The sequence below is a fragment of the Salarias fasciatus genome, chromosome 11 (genome assembly GCF_902148845.1).
Source record: "Salarias fasciatus chromosome 11, fSalaFa1.1, whole genome shotgun sequence".
Taxonomy (NCBI): Eukaryota; Metazoa; Chordata; class Actinopteri; order Blenniiformes; family Blenniidae; genus Salarias; species Salarias fasciatus.
Window position 1 is genome coordinate 35,484,221 of NC_043755.1, and position 13,590 is coordinate 35,497,810.

Below are 13,590 nucleotides of genomic sequence, written 5' to 3' on the forward strand. Positions count from 1 at the left end.
TTTTTAAAAAGGGGGACCGGAGGATGTGGTCCAACTATAGGGGGATCAGACTTCTCAGCCATGGATGGATGCTGGATGGATGGATGGATGGATGATTCAATTCAGCTTTATTTATGAAGTGCCAATTACAACATGGTCGTTTCCAGACACTTTTACAGAGAAACCCAACAGATCCACATGAGCAAGAACCCTGCAGAACCAGGCTCAGAGGAGAACCCTGCAGAACCAGGCTCAGAGGAGAACCCTGCAGAACCAGGCTCAGAGCAGAACCCTGCAGAACCAGGCTCAGAGGAGAACCCTGCAGAACCAGGCTCAGAGGAGAACCCTGCAGAACCAGGCTCAGAGGAGAACCCTGCAGAACCAGGCTCAGAGCAGAACCCTGCAGAACCAGGCTCAGAGGAGAACCCTGCAGAACCAGGCTCAGAGCAGAACCCTGCAGAACCAGGCTCAGAGGATAACCCTGCAGAACCAGTCTCAGAGGAGAACCCTGCAGAACCAGGCTCAGAGGAGGAGAACCCTGCAGAACCAGGCTCAAAGGAGGAGAACCCTGCAGAACCAGGCTCAGAGGAGAACCGTGCAGAACCAGGCTCAGAGCAGAACCCTGCAGAACCGGGCTCAGAGCAGAACCCTGCAGAACAAGGCTCAGAGGATAACCCTGCAGAACCAGGCTCAGAGGGGAGAACCCTGCAGAACCAGGCTCAGAGGAGGATAACCCTGCAGAACCAGGCTCAGAGGAGGAGAACCCTGCAGAACCAGGCTCATAGGAGGAGAACCCTGCAGAACCAGGCTCAGAGGAGGAGAACCCTGCAGAACCAGGCTCAGAGGAGGAGAACCCTGCAGAACCAGGCTCAGAGGAGGAAGCTTTTTGCTGTACTGGTTGGGGTGAGGGAACAGAAAGAGAAGGAGACAGGACAGACAGGTTCTTGTATCTACATGCATGCAGTTCATATATAAACACAGGGTACAGAGGCAACAAGAGGAAAAATCATCAATGGCATGTAGCAATACAATGGAATTACAGTAGTACAATGAAATTACATTGAAACGAGAGAAGGAGCAGAACTGGGAGCAGAGAGATGTTGGATGGATGATGGATGGATGTTGGATGGATGATGGATGGATGGATGATAAATAGATGGATGTTCAGAGTCCAGGGACCTCCGTCAGCTGATCTGCAGAGCTGGAGGTGGATGAGTCATGAAACCTGGCATTATTGTACCACTGACGTGTGTGTGTGTGTGTGTGTGTGTGTGTGTGTGTGTGTGTGTGTGTGTGTGTGTGTGTGTGTGTGTGTGTGTGTGTGTGTGTGTGTGTCACAGATCATCGCACCCGGAGGAAGAGCATCGCCACTGGGAAGCAGCCCAGCATGGAGATCCCTCCCTCCGCCCCCCTTCAGCCCTTCCGACAATCCGTGAGTAACCCCCCCTCCCGACCCGCTGCCCCCCCCCCCCCCCCGACCCGCTGCCCCCCTCCCCAAGAGTCAGCCTGACCTGCTGTGTCACCTGTTGGACAGATCCAGTGTTCTCATCCTGCATTAGTCTTTTGTGGAACCAAGTAATCGCAAACCCTCTGGTTCTGGATCTGATGAGCCTGGATCATTAATTGATCCTGAATCAATTAATCCTGCTTTTGTGCAACAGACGCAAGAGAACAACAGCAACTTCAGAGAACAGTGGTTCTGTCAGTCTGAACTGAGGCGGAACAGGCTGTGAGGTGTGACTCCGACTGACCATATCTGACTGACAATCTGACACTGTGACGCTCTGACTGACACTCATTTGACTGACGCTCTGACTGACACTCATTTGACTGACGCTCTGACTGACATTCATCTGACTGATGCACTGACTGACACTTATCTGACTGACGCTCTGACTGACACTCATCTGACTGATGCACTGACTGACACTCATTTGACTGACGCTCTGACTGACACTCATCTGACTGATGGTCTGACTGACACTCATCTGACTGATGCACTGACTGACACTCATCTGACTGACGCTCTGACTGACACTCATCTGACTGATGCTCTGACTGACACTCATCTGACTGACGCTCTGACCGACACTTATCTGACTGATGCACTGACTGACACTCATCTGACTGACGCTCTGACTGACACTCATCTGACTGATACACTGACTGACACTCATCTGACTGACGCTCTGACTGACACTCATCTGACTGACGCTCTGACTGACACTTATCTGACTGATGCTCTGACTGACACTCATCTGACTGATGCACTGACTGACACTCATCTGACTGACGCTCTGACTGACACTTATCTGACTGACACTCTCCACCGGTGAGAATACTTCGTTTTCTGAGCTCTGCCCACCCAACTGCTGTTTCCTAAATTCTCCCCGAACATCAGGGAGAGGTGGAGGCCTCGCCGCCATCTTCAAGTCGTCTGTTCACTGTCGGCAGATCCCTCAGAATGGCTTTGCTAGCTTCGAACTGCAACTGTTTGAACTAAATCTGAAGCCACCTTTTCTGTGTGCAGTGGTGTACCGTCCCCCCAAATTCAACAAGGACTTCATCTCGGACTTCGCTGATTTTCTGTCGGGGCTTGTGGTCAAATATGACAATTTCATTATCTGTGGTGATTTTAATATCCATGTTTGCTGTGTCTCGCAGCCTCTGGCCCGGGATTTTCTGAACCTTCTTAACTCATTCAGTCTTGTTCAAGCTGTTGATGGCCCCACCCATGAAAAGGGCCACACTCTTGACCTTGTCCTTGCTCATGGCGTTTCTGTCAATGTTGATGAGATCTGTGCCATGGCTTTCTCTGACCACTCCCCAATTTTGTTTTCTGTTTCAATCGAATGCTCAGGTAGTTTCCATAAGGCCCCCAAACTGGTCTCACGCTCTCTGAACCCATCTACGGCTGAGCAATTTTCTGCCGCCTTCAGTGACTTGTCGGTGTGTAGGCTGCCTTCAGACTCTATAGTCAGAACTCCTGCTGATGAGCTTCTCTCCATGTTCTCCTCAGTCTGCAAATCAATTCTGGACTCCATTGCTCCTCTCAAACCCAAGTGTCCCAAAACTCAGACCACACCATGGCTAAATGCTACCACGCGTGCCCTCAGGCGCATCTGCAGATGCGCTGAGCGCAAATGGAAGAAGGACCGCCTCCACGTTTCCCTTCAAATCCTCCGCAGTTCCCTGACAGCCTACCATCGAGCTGTGAAATATGCGAAGGCTCAGCACATCTCTAATCTGATTTCCTCTAACTGTCACAAACCCCAGGTTCTCTTTCACACACTGAATTCCCTCATCAACCCCCGTAATGATCCCCCCGTCAGGCCCTCCCCTGCCCTCTGTGATAGCTTACAACAATTCTTCATTAGCAAAATCGCCGCACTCAGGCCCCCTACTGCCCCCTTCTCACCCCCCATCCCTCCCCCCCTCCCCCTGTCAGCAACATTCTCACGGTTTGAACCCGTCTCGGTAGCTTCTCTCTCTGCCGTAGTCAGGCACCTGCGGCCTTCCAACTGCCCCTCTGACTGCCTACCTTCACGCCTACTCAAGGATCCAACAGTCCTGGATTCAGTCGCCCCCTTTCTCCTCTCATTAGTCAACTGCATTCTGTCCTCTGGTTGTGTCCCGCCAGCGTTCAAGCATGCTGTGGTGCACCCTCTATTAAAAAAGCCCAACCTCGACCCCTCCTCCGTTGCAAACTTCAGGCCCATCTCCAAACTGCCCTTCCTCTCCAAAGTCCTCGAGCGTGAAGTATACTCCCAGCTGCAACCATTTCTAACAGATAATAACGGCTTTGAAAAATTCCAGTCCGGTTTCAGATCTGGCCACAGCACAGAGACTGCCCTCCTGAGAGTCCTTAATGACCTGCTCTTAGCTACGGACTCAGGTAGCCCTGTGGTCCTGGTGCTTCTCGATCTCACCTCCGCCTTCGACTCAGTGGACCACAGGGTCCTACTGTCTCGCCTCGAACACCTGGGCATCAGAGGCACAGTTCTGGAATTTTTCCGTTCCTACCTGACTGACAGGAGCTTCTCTGTTCAGCTGGGAGACTTCACCTCCTCTGCAGCCCCCCCTCTCTTACGGTGTGCCTCAAGGCTCCATCTTAGGCCCCATTCTGTTCATCCTATACATATTGCCCTTAGGAGATATTATAAATAAATATAATATCTCCTTCCACTGCTACGCGGACGACGTTCAGTTGTACCTCCCCTTCAAGGCCAACGACCCTGCTGCTCTCCAGCCTCTGTTTGACTGCATGTCTGACATTAAGGCATGGATGACAGCAAATTTCCTCAACCTCAATGAGGATAAGACTGAGGTTATTGTATTTGGCAAAACCGCCCCAGCATTTCACTCCAACGCCCTGGGTACTCTTGCCTTGAAGTCCAAGCCAGCTGTCAGGAATCTTGGTGTGATCTTTGACAGTTCCTTCAAGTTTGAGCAGCAGATCAGCACAGTCATCAGAAGAAGTTTTCTCAACCTGAGGGCTTTGGCCAAAATTAAAACTTACCTTCCCCAGGCGGGGCTAGAGCAGGCCATGCACGCCTTTGTCACCTCTCACCTGGATTATTGCAATAGTCTTTACACCGGTATTGATAAAGCCCAACTCCACCGCCTGCAGCTCGTCCAGAACTCCGCCGCCCGACTCCTCACCTCCACCAAAAAACACGCTCACATCACTCCGGTTCTCGCTTCCCTTCACCGGCTCCCCGTCCGCTACCGTATTGATTTCAAAATTCTTTTAACAGTTTTTAAATCTCTTCATCACCTTGCCCCTCCCTACCTGACCGATCTTCTCCACCCCCTCAACTCTTCCAGAGCGTTACGGTCGGCTGACCAACGCCTCCTCTTCATTCCCAGGACCAGGTTAAAAACCAGGGGGGACAGAGCCTTTTCTGTTCCTGCCCCGAGGCTGTGGAACTCCCTCCCCCCCACATCCGCGCGGCCGAGTCTGTGGGAATTTTTAAATCACTGCTGAAGACCCTCCTCTTTGCCTTGGCCTTCAGCTAGGTCTTTCCTTGGTGTTCGAGTTTGAGATGTGTTTTAATTGTTAGTGTAGTTTTGTCTTTTCACCGTTTTTTTGATTGTTTCTATTCTCTGCACTTCTGTGAAGCACTTTGGCACGGCTATGCCGCTCATAAATGTGCTACATAAATAAACTTTGACTTGACTTGACTTGGCTCTGACTGACACTCATCTGACTGACAGTCTGACTCACACACGTCTGACTGACGCTCTGACTGACACTCATCTGACTGACAGTCTGACTGACCATATCTGACTGACAGTCTGACTGACACTCATCTGACAGTCTGACGGACCATATCTGACTGACAGTCTGACTGACACTCATCTAACTGACAGTCTGACGGACCATATCTAACTGACAGTCTGACTGACAGACTGACTGACACTCTGACCGACACTCATCTGACTGACAGTCTGACTGACCATATCTGATTGACAGTCTGACTGACAGTCATCTGACTGACAGTCTGACGGACCATATCTAACTGACAGTCTGACTGACACTCTGACCGACACTCATCTGACTGACAGTCTGACTGACCATATCTAACTGACAGTCTGACTGACACTCTGACCGACACTCATCTGACTGACAGTCTGACTGACCATATCTGATTGACAGTCTGACTGACAGTCATCTGACTGACAGTCTGACACTTTGACTTACACTTATCCTCGGTTCTATTTCTGGGATCCGTAGTTCCTGTGCTGGACCGTCCAACGGACTGTCCTCAACATAGTCCTAGGCTTTACTTCTCATTGTCTCATGCTAGCTGTTGCCAAAGCTGTCCGTCCCTGGGAGAGGGATCCCTCCATACTGTGGTTCTTCCCAAGATCTCTTCTTCTCCCACTGGGTTTCTGGAGTTTTTTCTTGCCGGATGTGAGGGTCTAAGGCGGTGGTTGCTTCGTTTTGTCTCGTTATTGTGAATTTGACATATTAACATGATGCTTATTCACTGTTTTTATTTTTACCAACCAAAGTAACATCTTGAAGCCTCTGAGGCAGCTGTTGTTGTGATACTGGGCTGTACAAAAATACATTGATTGATTGATTGATTGACTTATCTGACTGACACTCTGACTGACCATATCTCACTGACAGTCTGACTGACCAACCCTGTCTCCACAAAATTACGTTCTGAGGAAACTAAACTGCATTCTCAAATACGTTTCAGAGGAACCTAGTCTGCCCCTTAATATGTTCGTCTTCAACATATCTTTTTTTTTATTTTTTCATTACGCTCGGTCTGAAACTGATTTTTTTCCTGCTTTTTCTTCATCGTGTTGGTGGGTAAAAATGAGCCTGTATATTCATCTGGGATGCATTTTACTCTTCTGAAAAGACATTATGTTTATTTACTCTTTTTTTATTGATGTTTGAAGGTTCCATGCAGTCTTTTTCAACTTATTCTTGCCGTTAATTATATGCACGCACACCTAGCTCTCACATTGTGTAGTGACGAGGGCTGTTTTGGAGCTAATAATTACCTCCTGATGTATTTCTAACATACCTGTTTTGGGGTTGTTGTTTTTTTAAGAGCAGCTCCAACAAGATCTGCCACCAGAGAAGACAGCTGGAGCTTCTCCTACGCTGCACTGCGGGTCTTGATCACCATGGAAACCAAGACGCGGTTCTGCGGTCATCTGAAAGTGATTGCAACATTATCGTTCTTCACTGTTGTTTATTTCTGATAAAATAAACGTGTATTTACCCTTACAGCGGTCTGCATGCTCCTCGTTACTTCCACCTTACGACAAGTCCCAATATGAAACGACCACATGGCTCATTTATGATCCAAATATTAATTCATGGTCCAAGTTATGACCAAAATCTATATTTTAAAATCAAGTATCTCCTATTGGTCACGTAAATATTATCACGGAGAATCACGGACTGAAGGAGTGTTTTTTTTTTTTTTTTTAATTTAACAGAACGCGTTGCTCCGAGAAGTTTGAGCACAAATACAATTCTCTGCATTAAATAATGACTTCATGTAGACTTTCAAAACATCACAAAATCACTAAAATAGTTTCTGAAACAGATCAGAAGCCACAATATGAAACATTTAAAAAAAAATGACTATCGAACGGAGAAGTCTCTAAATTATAATCTACACAATGCTTCTCTAGCAATAAATGTACATTTTATCTTCATAGTTTCCACTCGGTTTATGGATGCGATCTGCAGTGTTTTTGTTTAAATGCGCAATCTGTCTGTTTTGTCTTCTAAAATGCCGCCCCGCTGGTTGCTAGGCTGTTGCTATGGACTCTGAACTCTGACCCGGAAGTTCGTCACGGACTGATTTTTTTTAAACGGAGCGAGTTTTTGATCTTAAACTAATTATATTTGTCTACAAATACGCTTCTGTGCATTATATAACAAGTTCTGTTTAATTTTAAGAGTAATATTTATTTTGAATCAGATGTGTGTTTTCATCTTCATACATTTGTTGAAACAAGTTTGTTATAAATCAAGCAATCATTAAATCGATCACTCTGTCTGCATTTATGTGTTATAACATTAAGATCAAACTTTTTAAACTGTTTTAATAGTATTCCAGTAGATTATGAAGTATTGACATAACGACAACAAATAAGAAAAGGGTGACAAATCAACTCATTTCTTTAAGATAGATGGAACTTTATTCATACCTTTGGTGGGACCTGATGATAAAAGTCGATCTAAAAGCAGCACAACACCAGCGTCACGTGCGTGTGTGCAGAGGAGAAGGAGCTCCATCATGAAAAATGGACTGTTATGAGCTGTTAACATGGTTAGTGTGTGATTACCTCACGAAAACTTCTTTTGGCTGATGTTTCTCTTCATTCATGCGTATTTGAGTATTCTGTAAGAATAATTAGTGCAAGCTCTAGCTCCCTTCACACGACTGATGTGCAGCATGGTGGCGTACTTCAGCACGAAGGAGAACCTCTCAACACAGATGTGCTGCACTAGATCCACCAGACGGAGCTGCAGAGGCCTTCTCTCCAACTTCAGTGTAAAATACACACTACAAGGCTTATTTCTGTCTTTCTTCATGCTGTGAGAGCTTATTGTCAGACAGTCCTCTAGAGGTGCCCCACAAGGTCATTAAACCCTCTGAGGCCTCGCTGAGACATGAAGCCTGTTATGACCTTTGACCTCTGTTGCTCTATTGCTCTTATTTGACCTCCACAGCAGATACAGACCTAAAACTTGAACTGCCAGGCCTCTGGGAGCTATAAAATCATGAACCGTTGGACTTTTTTCATAAGCTCCTCCCAAACAGGAAGTAGCTTCAGGAAGGAAGTGGGGCTTCCAAATTATACATATGACTTTCTGGCAGAGGTGTGAACACATCCCACAAATCTCAGCTTATTTGGAGCAAATCTGACCAAATTATGATGCGTTATTGATTCTTTTAACTGGACACTGCGGCGCCCTGTATGGGCATCAGAAAGGACTTGATGGAGTTAAACCACTGCAGATGTGATCCTGAGGGAAGACAGAAGAGCATACTAACATTTCAACTTGCTGAGTTGAATGGAAATGACTTTATCAGCTGATGACACTGGGGGAATCAGAGTCTGTGACCTTTACCCTCTCAGAGCCTTTGGAAGCAGTCTGGAGGATCAAATCCAGGTTCTGATATAAAATGTTGCCTGTCTACCCAGAAAATTGAAATTGTAGGAGGGGAGTTTAGGAGAACACTTTGCCAGGGTTTGAGGAGCTGCTTATTGGAGTTTACTGCTTTGTGAGCAGTCTGGAGGATCAAATCCAGGTTCTGATATAAAATGTTCGTCACAGTGTCCAGTTAAAAGAATCAATTAAGCATCATCATTTGGTCAGATTTGCTCCAAATAAGCTGAGATTTGTGGGATGTGTTCACACCTCTGCCAGAAAGTCATATGTAGAATTTGGAAGCCCCACTTCCTTCCTGAAGCTACTTCCTGTTTGGGAGGAGCTTATGAAAAAAGTCCAACGGTTCATGATTTTATAGCTCCCAGAGGCCTGGCAGTTCAAGTTTTAGGTCTGTATCTGCTGTGGAGGTCAAATAAGAGCAATAGAGCAACAGAGGTCAAAGGTCATAACAGGCTTCATGTCTCAGCGAGGCCTCAGAGGGTTTAATGACCTTGTGGGGCACCTCTAGAGGACTGTCTGACAATAATCCAGCTCTCACAGCATGAAGAAAGAAAGAAACAGGCCTTGCAGTGTGTATTTTACACTGAAGTTGGAGAGAAGGCCTCTGCAGCTCCGTCTGGTGGATCCAGTGCAGCACCTCTGTGTTGAGAGGTTCTCCTTCATGCTGAAGTACGCCACCATGCTGCACATCAGTCGTGTGAAGGGAGCTAGAGTTTGCACTAATTATTCTTACAGAATACTCAAATATGCATGAATGAAGAGAAACATCAGCCAAAAAGAAGTTTTTGTGAGCCAATCACACACTAACCATGTTAACAGCTCATAACAGTCCATCCATCCTCAGTAACACCAGGCAGCCTCTACATGAGACTCTGTCTGCTCAGAGGAGCCACAGATCAGACTGTCTCCTCTCAGTGCGCTGTAGGACGGAGCGCTTTAGGAGATCATTCATTCCTGCTGCCATTCGATTTTATAAAGAGCACTGTTAATGTAACATTATGTGCTGGGGTTTGTACACGGGATTCTTCTTTTTTTTCTGTTGTTTTTAAATGCTATTTTTTATTATTCTGTCCTGTTTTATGTGTTGCTACTAAATGACCCTTGAATTTCCCCATGTGGGGATTAATAAAAGTATCTATCTAAAAGTCCATTTTTCAGGATTGGGCTCCTTCTCCTCTGCACACACGCACGTGACGCTGGTGTTGTGCTGCTTTTAGATCGACTTTTATCGTCAGGTCCCACCAAAGGTATGAATAAAGTTCTATCTATCTAAAAGAAATCAGTCGATTTGTCACCCTTTTCTTATTTGTTGTCGTTACGTCAATACTTCATAATCTACTGGAATACTATTAAAACAGTTTAAAAAGTTTGATCTTAATGTTATAACACATAAATGCAGACAGAGTGATCGATTTAATGATTGCTTGATTTATAACAAACTTGTTTCAACAAATGTATGAAGATGAAAACACACATCTGATTCAAAATAAATATTACTCTTAAAATTAAACAGAACTTGTTATATAATGCACAGAAGCGTATTTGTAGACAAATATAATTAGTTTAAGATCAAAAACTCGCTCCGTTTAAAAAAAATCAGTCCGTGACGAACTTCCGGGTCAGAGTTCAGAGTCCATAGCAACAGCCTAGCAACCAGCGGGGCGGCATTTTAGAAGACAAAACAGACAGATTGCGCATTTAAACAAAAACACTGCAGATCGCATCCATAAACCGAGTGGAAACTATGAAGATAAAATGTACATTTATTGCTAGAGAAGCATTGTGTAGATTATAATTTAGAGACTTCTCCGTTCGATAGTCATTTTTTTTTAAATGTTTCATATTGTGGCTTCTGATCTGTTTCAGAAACTATTTTAGTGATTTTGTGATGTTTTGAAAGTCTACATGAAGTCATTATTTAATGCAGAGAATTGTATTTGTGCTCAAACTTCTCGGAGCAACGCGTTCTGTTAAATTAAAAAAAAAAAAAAAAACACTCCTTCAGTCCGTGATTCTCCGTGATAATATTTACGTGACCAATAGGAGATACTTGATTTTAAAATATAGATTTTGGTCATAACTTGGACCATGAATTAATATTTGGATCATAAATGAGCCATGTGGTCGTTTCATATTGGGACTTGTCGTAAGGTGGAAGTAACGAGGAGCATGCAGACCGCTGTGAGGGTAAATACACGTTTATTTTATCAGAAATAAACAACAGTGAAGAACGATAATGTTGCAATCACTTTCAGATGACCGCAGAACCGCGTCTTGGTTTCCATGGTGATCAAGACCCGCAGTGCAGCGTAGGAGAAGCTCCAGCTGTCTTCTCTGGTGGCAGATCTTGTTGGAGCTGCTCTTAAAAAACAACAACCCCAAAACAGGTATGTTAGAAATACATCAGGAGGTAATTATTAGCTCCAAAACAGCCCTCGTCACTACACAATGTGAGAGCTAGGTGTGCGTGCATATAATTAACGGCAAGAATAAGTTGAAAAAGACTGCATGGAACCTTCAAACATAACTAAAAAAAGAGTAAATAAACATAATGTCTTTTCAGAAGAGTAAAATGCATCCCAGATGAATATACAGGCTCATTTTTACCCACCAACACGATGAAGAAAAAGCAGGAAAAAAATCAGTTTCAGACCGAGCGTAATGAAAAAATAAAAAAAAAGATATGTTGAAGACGAACATAATAAGGGACAAACTAGGTTCCTCTGAAACGTATTTGAGAATGCAGTTTAGTTTTCTCAGAACGTAATTTTGTGGAGACAGGGTTGGACTGACACACATCTGACTGACTGTCTGAGAGTCTGACTGACACTCATCTGACTGACAGTCTGACTGACACTCATCTGACTGACAGTCTGACTGATACTCATCTGACTGACAGTTTGACTGACAGACATCTGACTGACAGTTTGACTGACAGTCATCTGACTGACAGTCTGACTGACAGTGGTCTGACTGACAGTATGACATGTTTGGTGAGGTTTTGATCATTTTCATTCAAAACAGCAAATGAAACAAAAAAACTGAAGCTGGAATCAACATAACAGTCATCTCCACACACACACGCACGCTCACCCACACGCACACACACACACACACACACACACACACACACACACACACACACACACACACAAACACACAAACACGTCTGCAGAAATTTGACCTTTAAAGTCACTTGTCAGTGACAAAGTGTGAAAGCAGATTTTCAGTTTGACATCTATCACAAAGTCAAAGTTCTAAAATGTTAACGGGCAGAAAATCATCAGTCGATCTTAAAATGTCAGAAATAACAAGTATTAAAGCCGCAAGCGGCGTCAAAAGGCCCTCGCCGGCTGCTTACCTGACCCGCCCCTTTTTATCCTTTCATTGATGTTTTTGACCTGCATGTGTGTCAGAATTCATGTGTTAAATTTGGAACGTTTCCATGGTAAATTTTCACCGGAACTGAATTTTGTGCAAAATTTGGTGAGTTTTCGAGCATGTTTAGGGGGTCAAATTCCAGTTTAAAGAGCAGAAGAAGAAGAAGAAGAAGAAGAAAGAATTCAAGCCACAAGCGGCGTCAAAAGGCCCTCGCCCACTGTTTACCTGACCCGCCCCATTTTATTCTTTCACTGTTTGTCAAATTTGGCACATTTCCATGGCAACAAGTAAATTTGATTTGATGGGAGATTTTTCACTTAGGCTCATTAGAATAACATGGGGAACTTCAGCCATCACCACGGCAACACCGTTGATATTACAATATGGTTACTATTTGCTTTTTTGATGGGGACCACATGAAGAATTTGTCCTCCAAATTTCATTCATTTCTGACAAACTAAGAATTTTAATCCCCATACAGATTTTATTTTGATTCTGTAGGGGGCGCTGTAACGCCGATTGTAAAAATATCACTATCAATGTGTCCAGATAGGAAGGGTCAATAAGTGTTTAAGATTTGGTTGAGATTGGATTTGTTATGTACGAATAGCCGCCATTAATCACACTCAAAAAATGGCAAAATTTGACATCAAATTTGCGGCGTTGCCACGCGGAAACCGTGATCTGAAGATTTTTGATTTGGATAACCTTTAATTGTCTACTTGTGTAGATGGTGTCCACCAAATTTCAGCTCATTTTGGAGAAGCGCGCGATCAAAACGAACATTTTGTACGACATCCTGGAAAATGCTGACTCAGCAATTTTGAAAATTCAATCACAGATAGCTGCTTTCCTGCTGTTCTGAGGTCGGGGTCATAATAATATTTTTTGTTTGTCCCGACAACGAGCATGTGTATACCAAATTTTGTGGCTGTACGACAAAGTTTATTGCGGACCCCCTCCCATTGACGCAATGCATTTTGGGTTTTGCAGGTGGCGCTGTAGAGCCAATTTTTAAATCCCAATATTGAAAAACATATTAAAAAAAATTTTTTCACCGGAACTGAATTTTGTGCAAAATTTGGTGAGTTTTCGAGCATGTTCAGGGGGTCAAATTCCTGTTTAAAGAGCAGAAGAAGAAGAAGAAGAAAGAATATTTTTTGCAAAAACAATATGCGATTTTTTTTCCTGCCGTTATTTCGCCCACATGTTATATATTTCTGGAAAGGTCTCGACAAGTCCGATGCGTCTGTGATGCGTCTGTGAGGTGTTTGAGAGTGTGAATGACAACTCATGTTTGTGTGTGAGAGTGTGTGTGCGTTTTTGTGTTTGTACGTGTGTGTGAGTGCATGTCGGTGTGTGTTTGTCTGGACATGTTGGCCTATGTCTGTGGTCGAGCGCTGTGCGCTCGACTTGTCATTTTTGTGTGTTTTGAGTGTGTGAAAGGCCTGAGGTCGAGCGCTGCGCTCGACTAGTCGTCTGTGTTGCAGAAACAATCGGCCCGTCGCCCTTGGCAGGCCAGCGGCGACGGGCCTAATAATATTTTTTGCAAAAACAATATGCGATTTTTT

The 13,590-nt window shown here is 44.6% G+C and overlaps 1 protein-coding gene across 1 annotated transcript in view; it reads left to right on the forward strand.

Moving 5' to 3' along the window:
- The window catches only part of syngap1b (synaptic Ras GTPase activating protein 1b), a 140,979-nt gene that overhangs the window by 42,889 nt on the left and 84,500 nt on the right, over window positions 1–13,590 (forward strand). Inside the window, exon 3 of the mRNA XM_030103511.1 lies at window positions 1,320–1,411. Coding sequence (XP_029959371.1) covers window positions 1,320–1,411 — 92 coding nt within the window. The remainder of the gene's footprint in view (window positions 1–1,319; window positions 1,412–13,590) is intronic.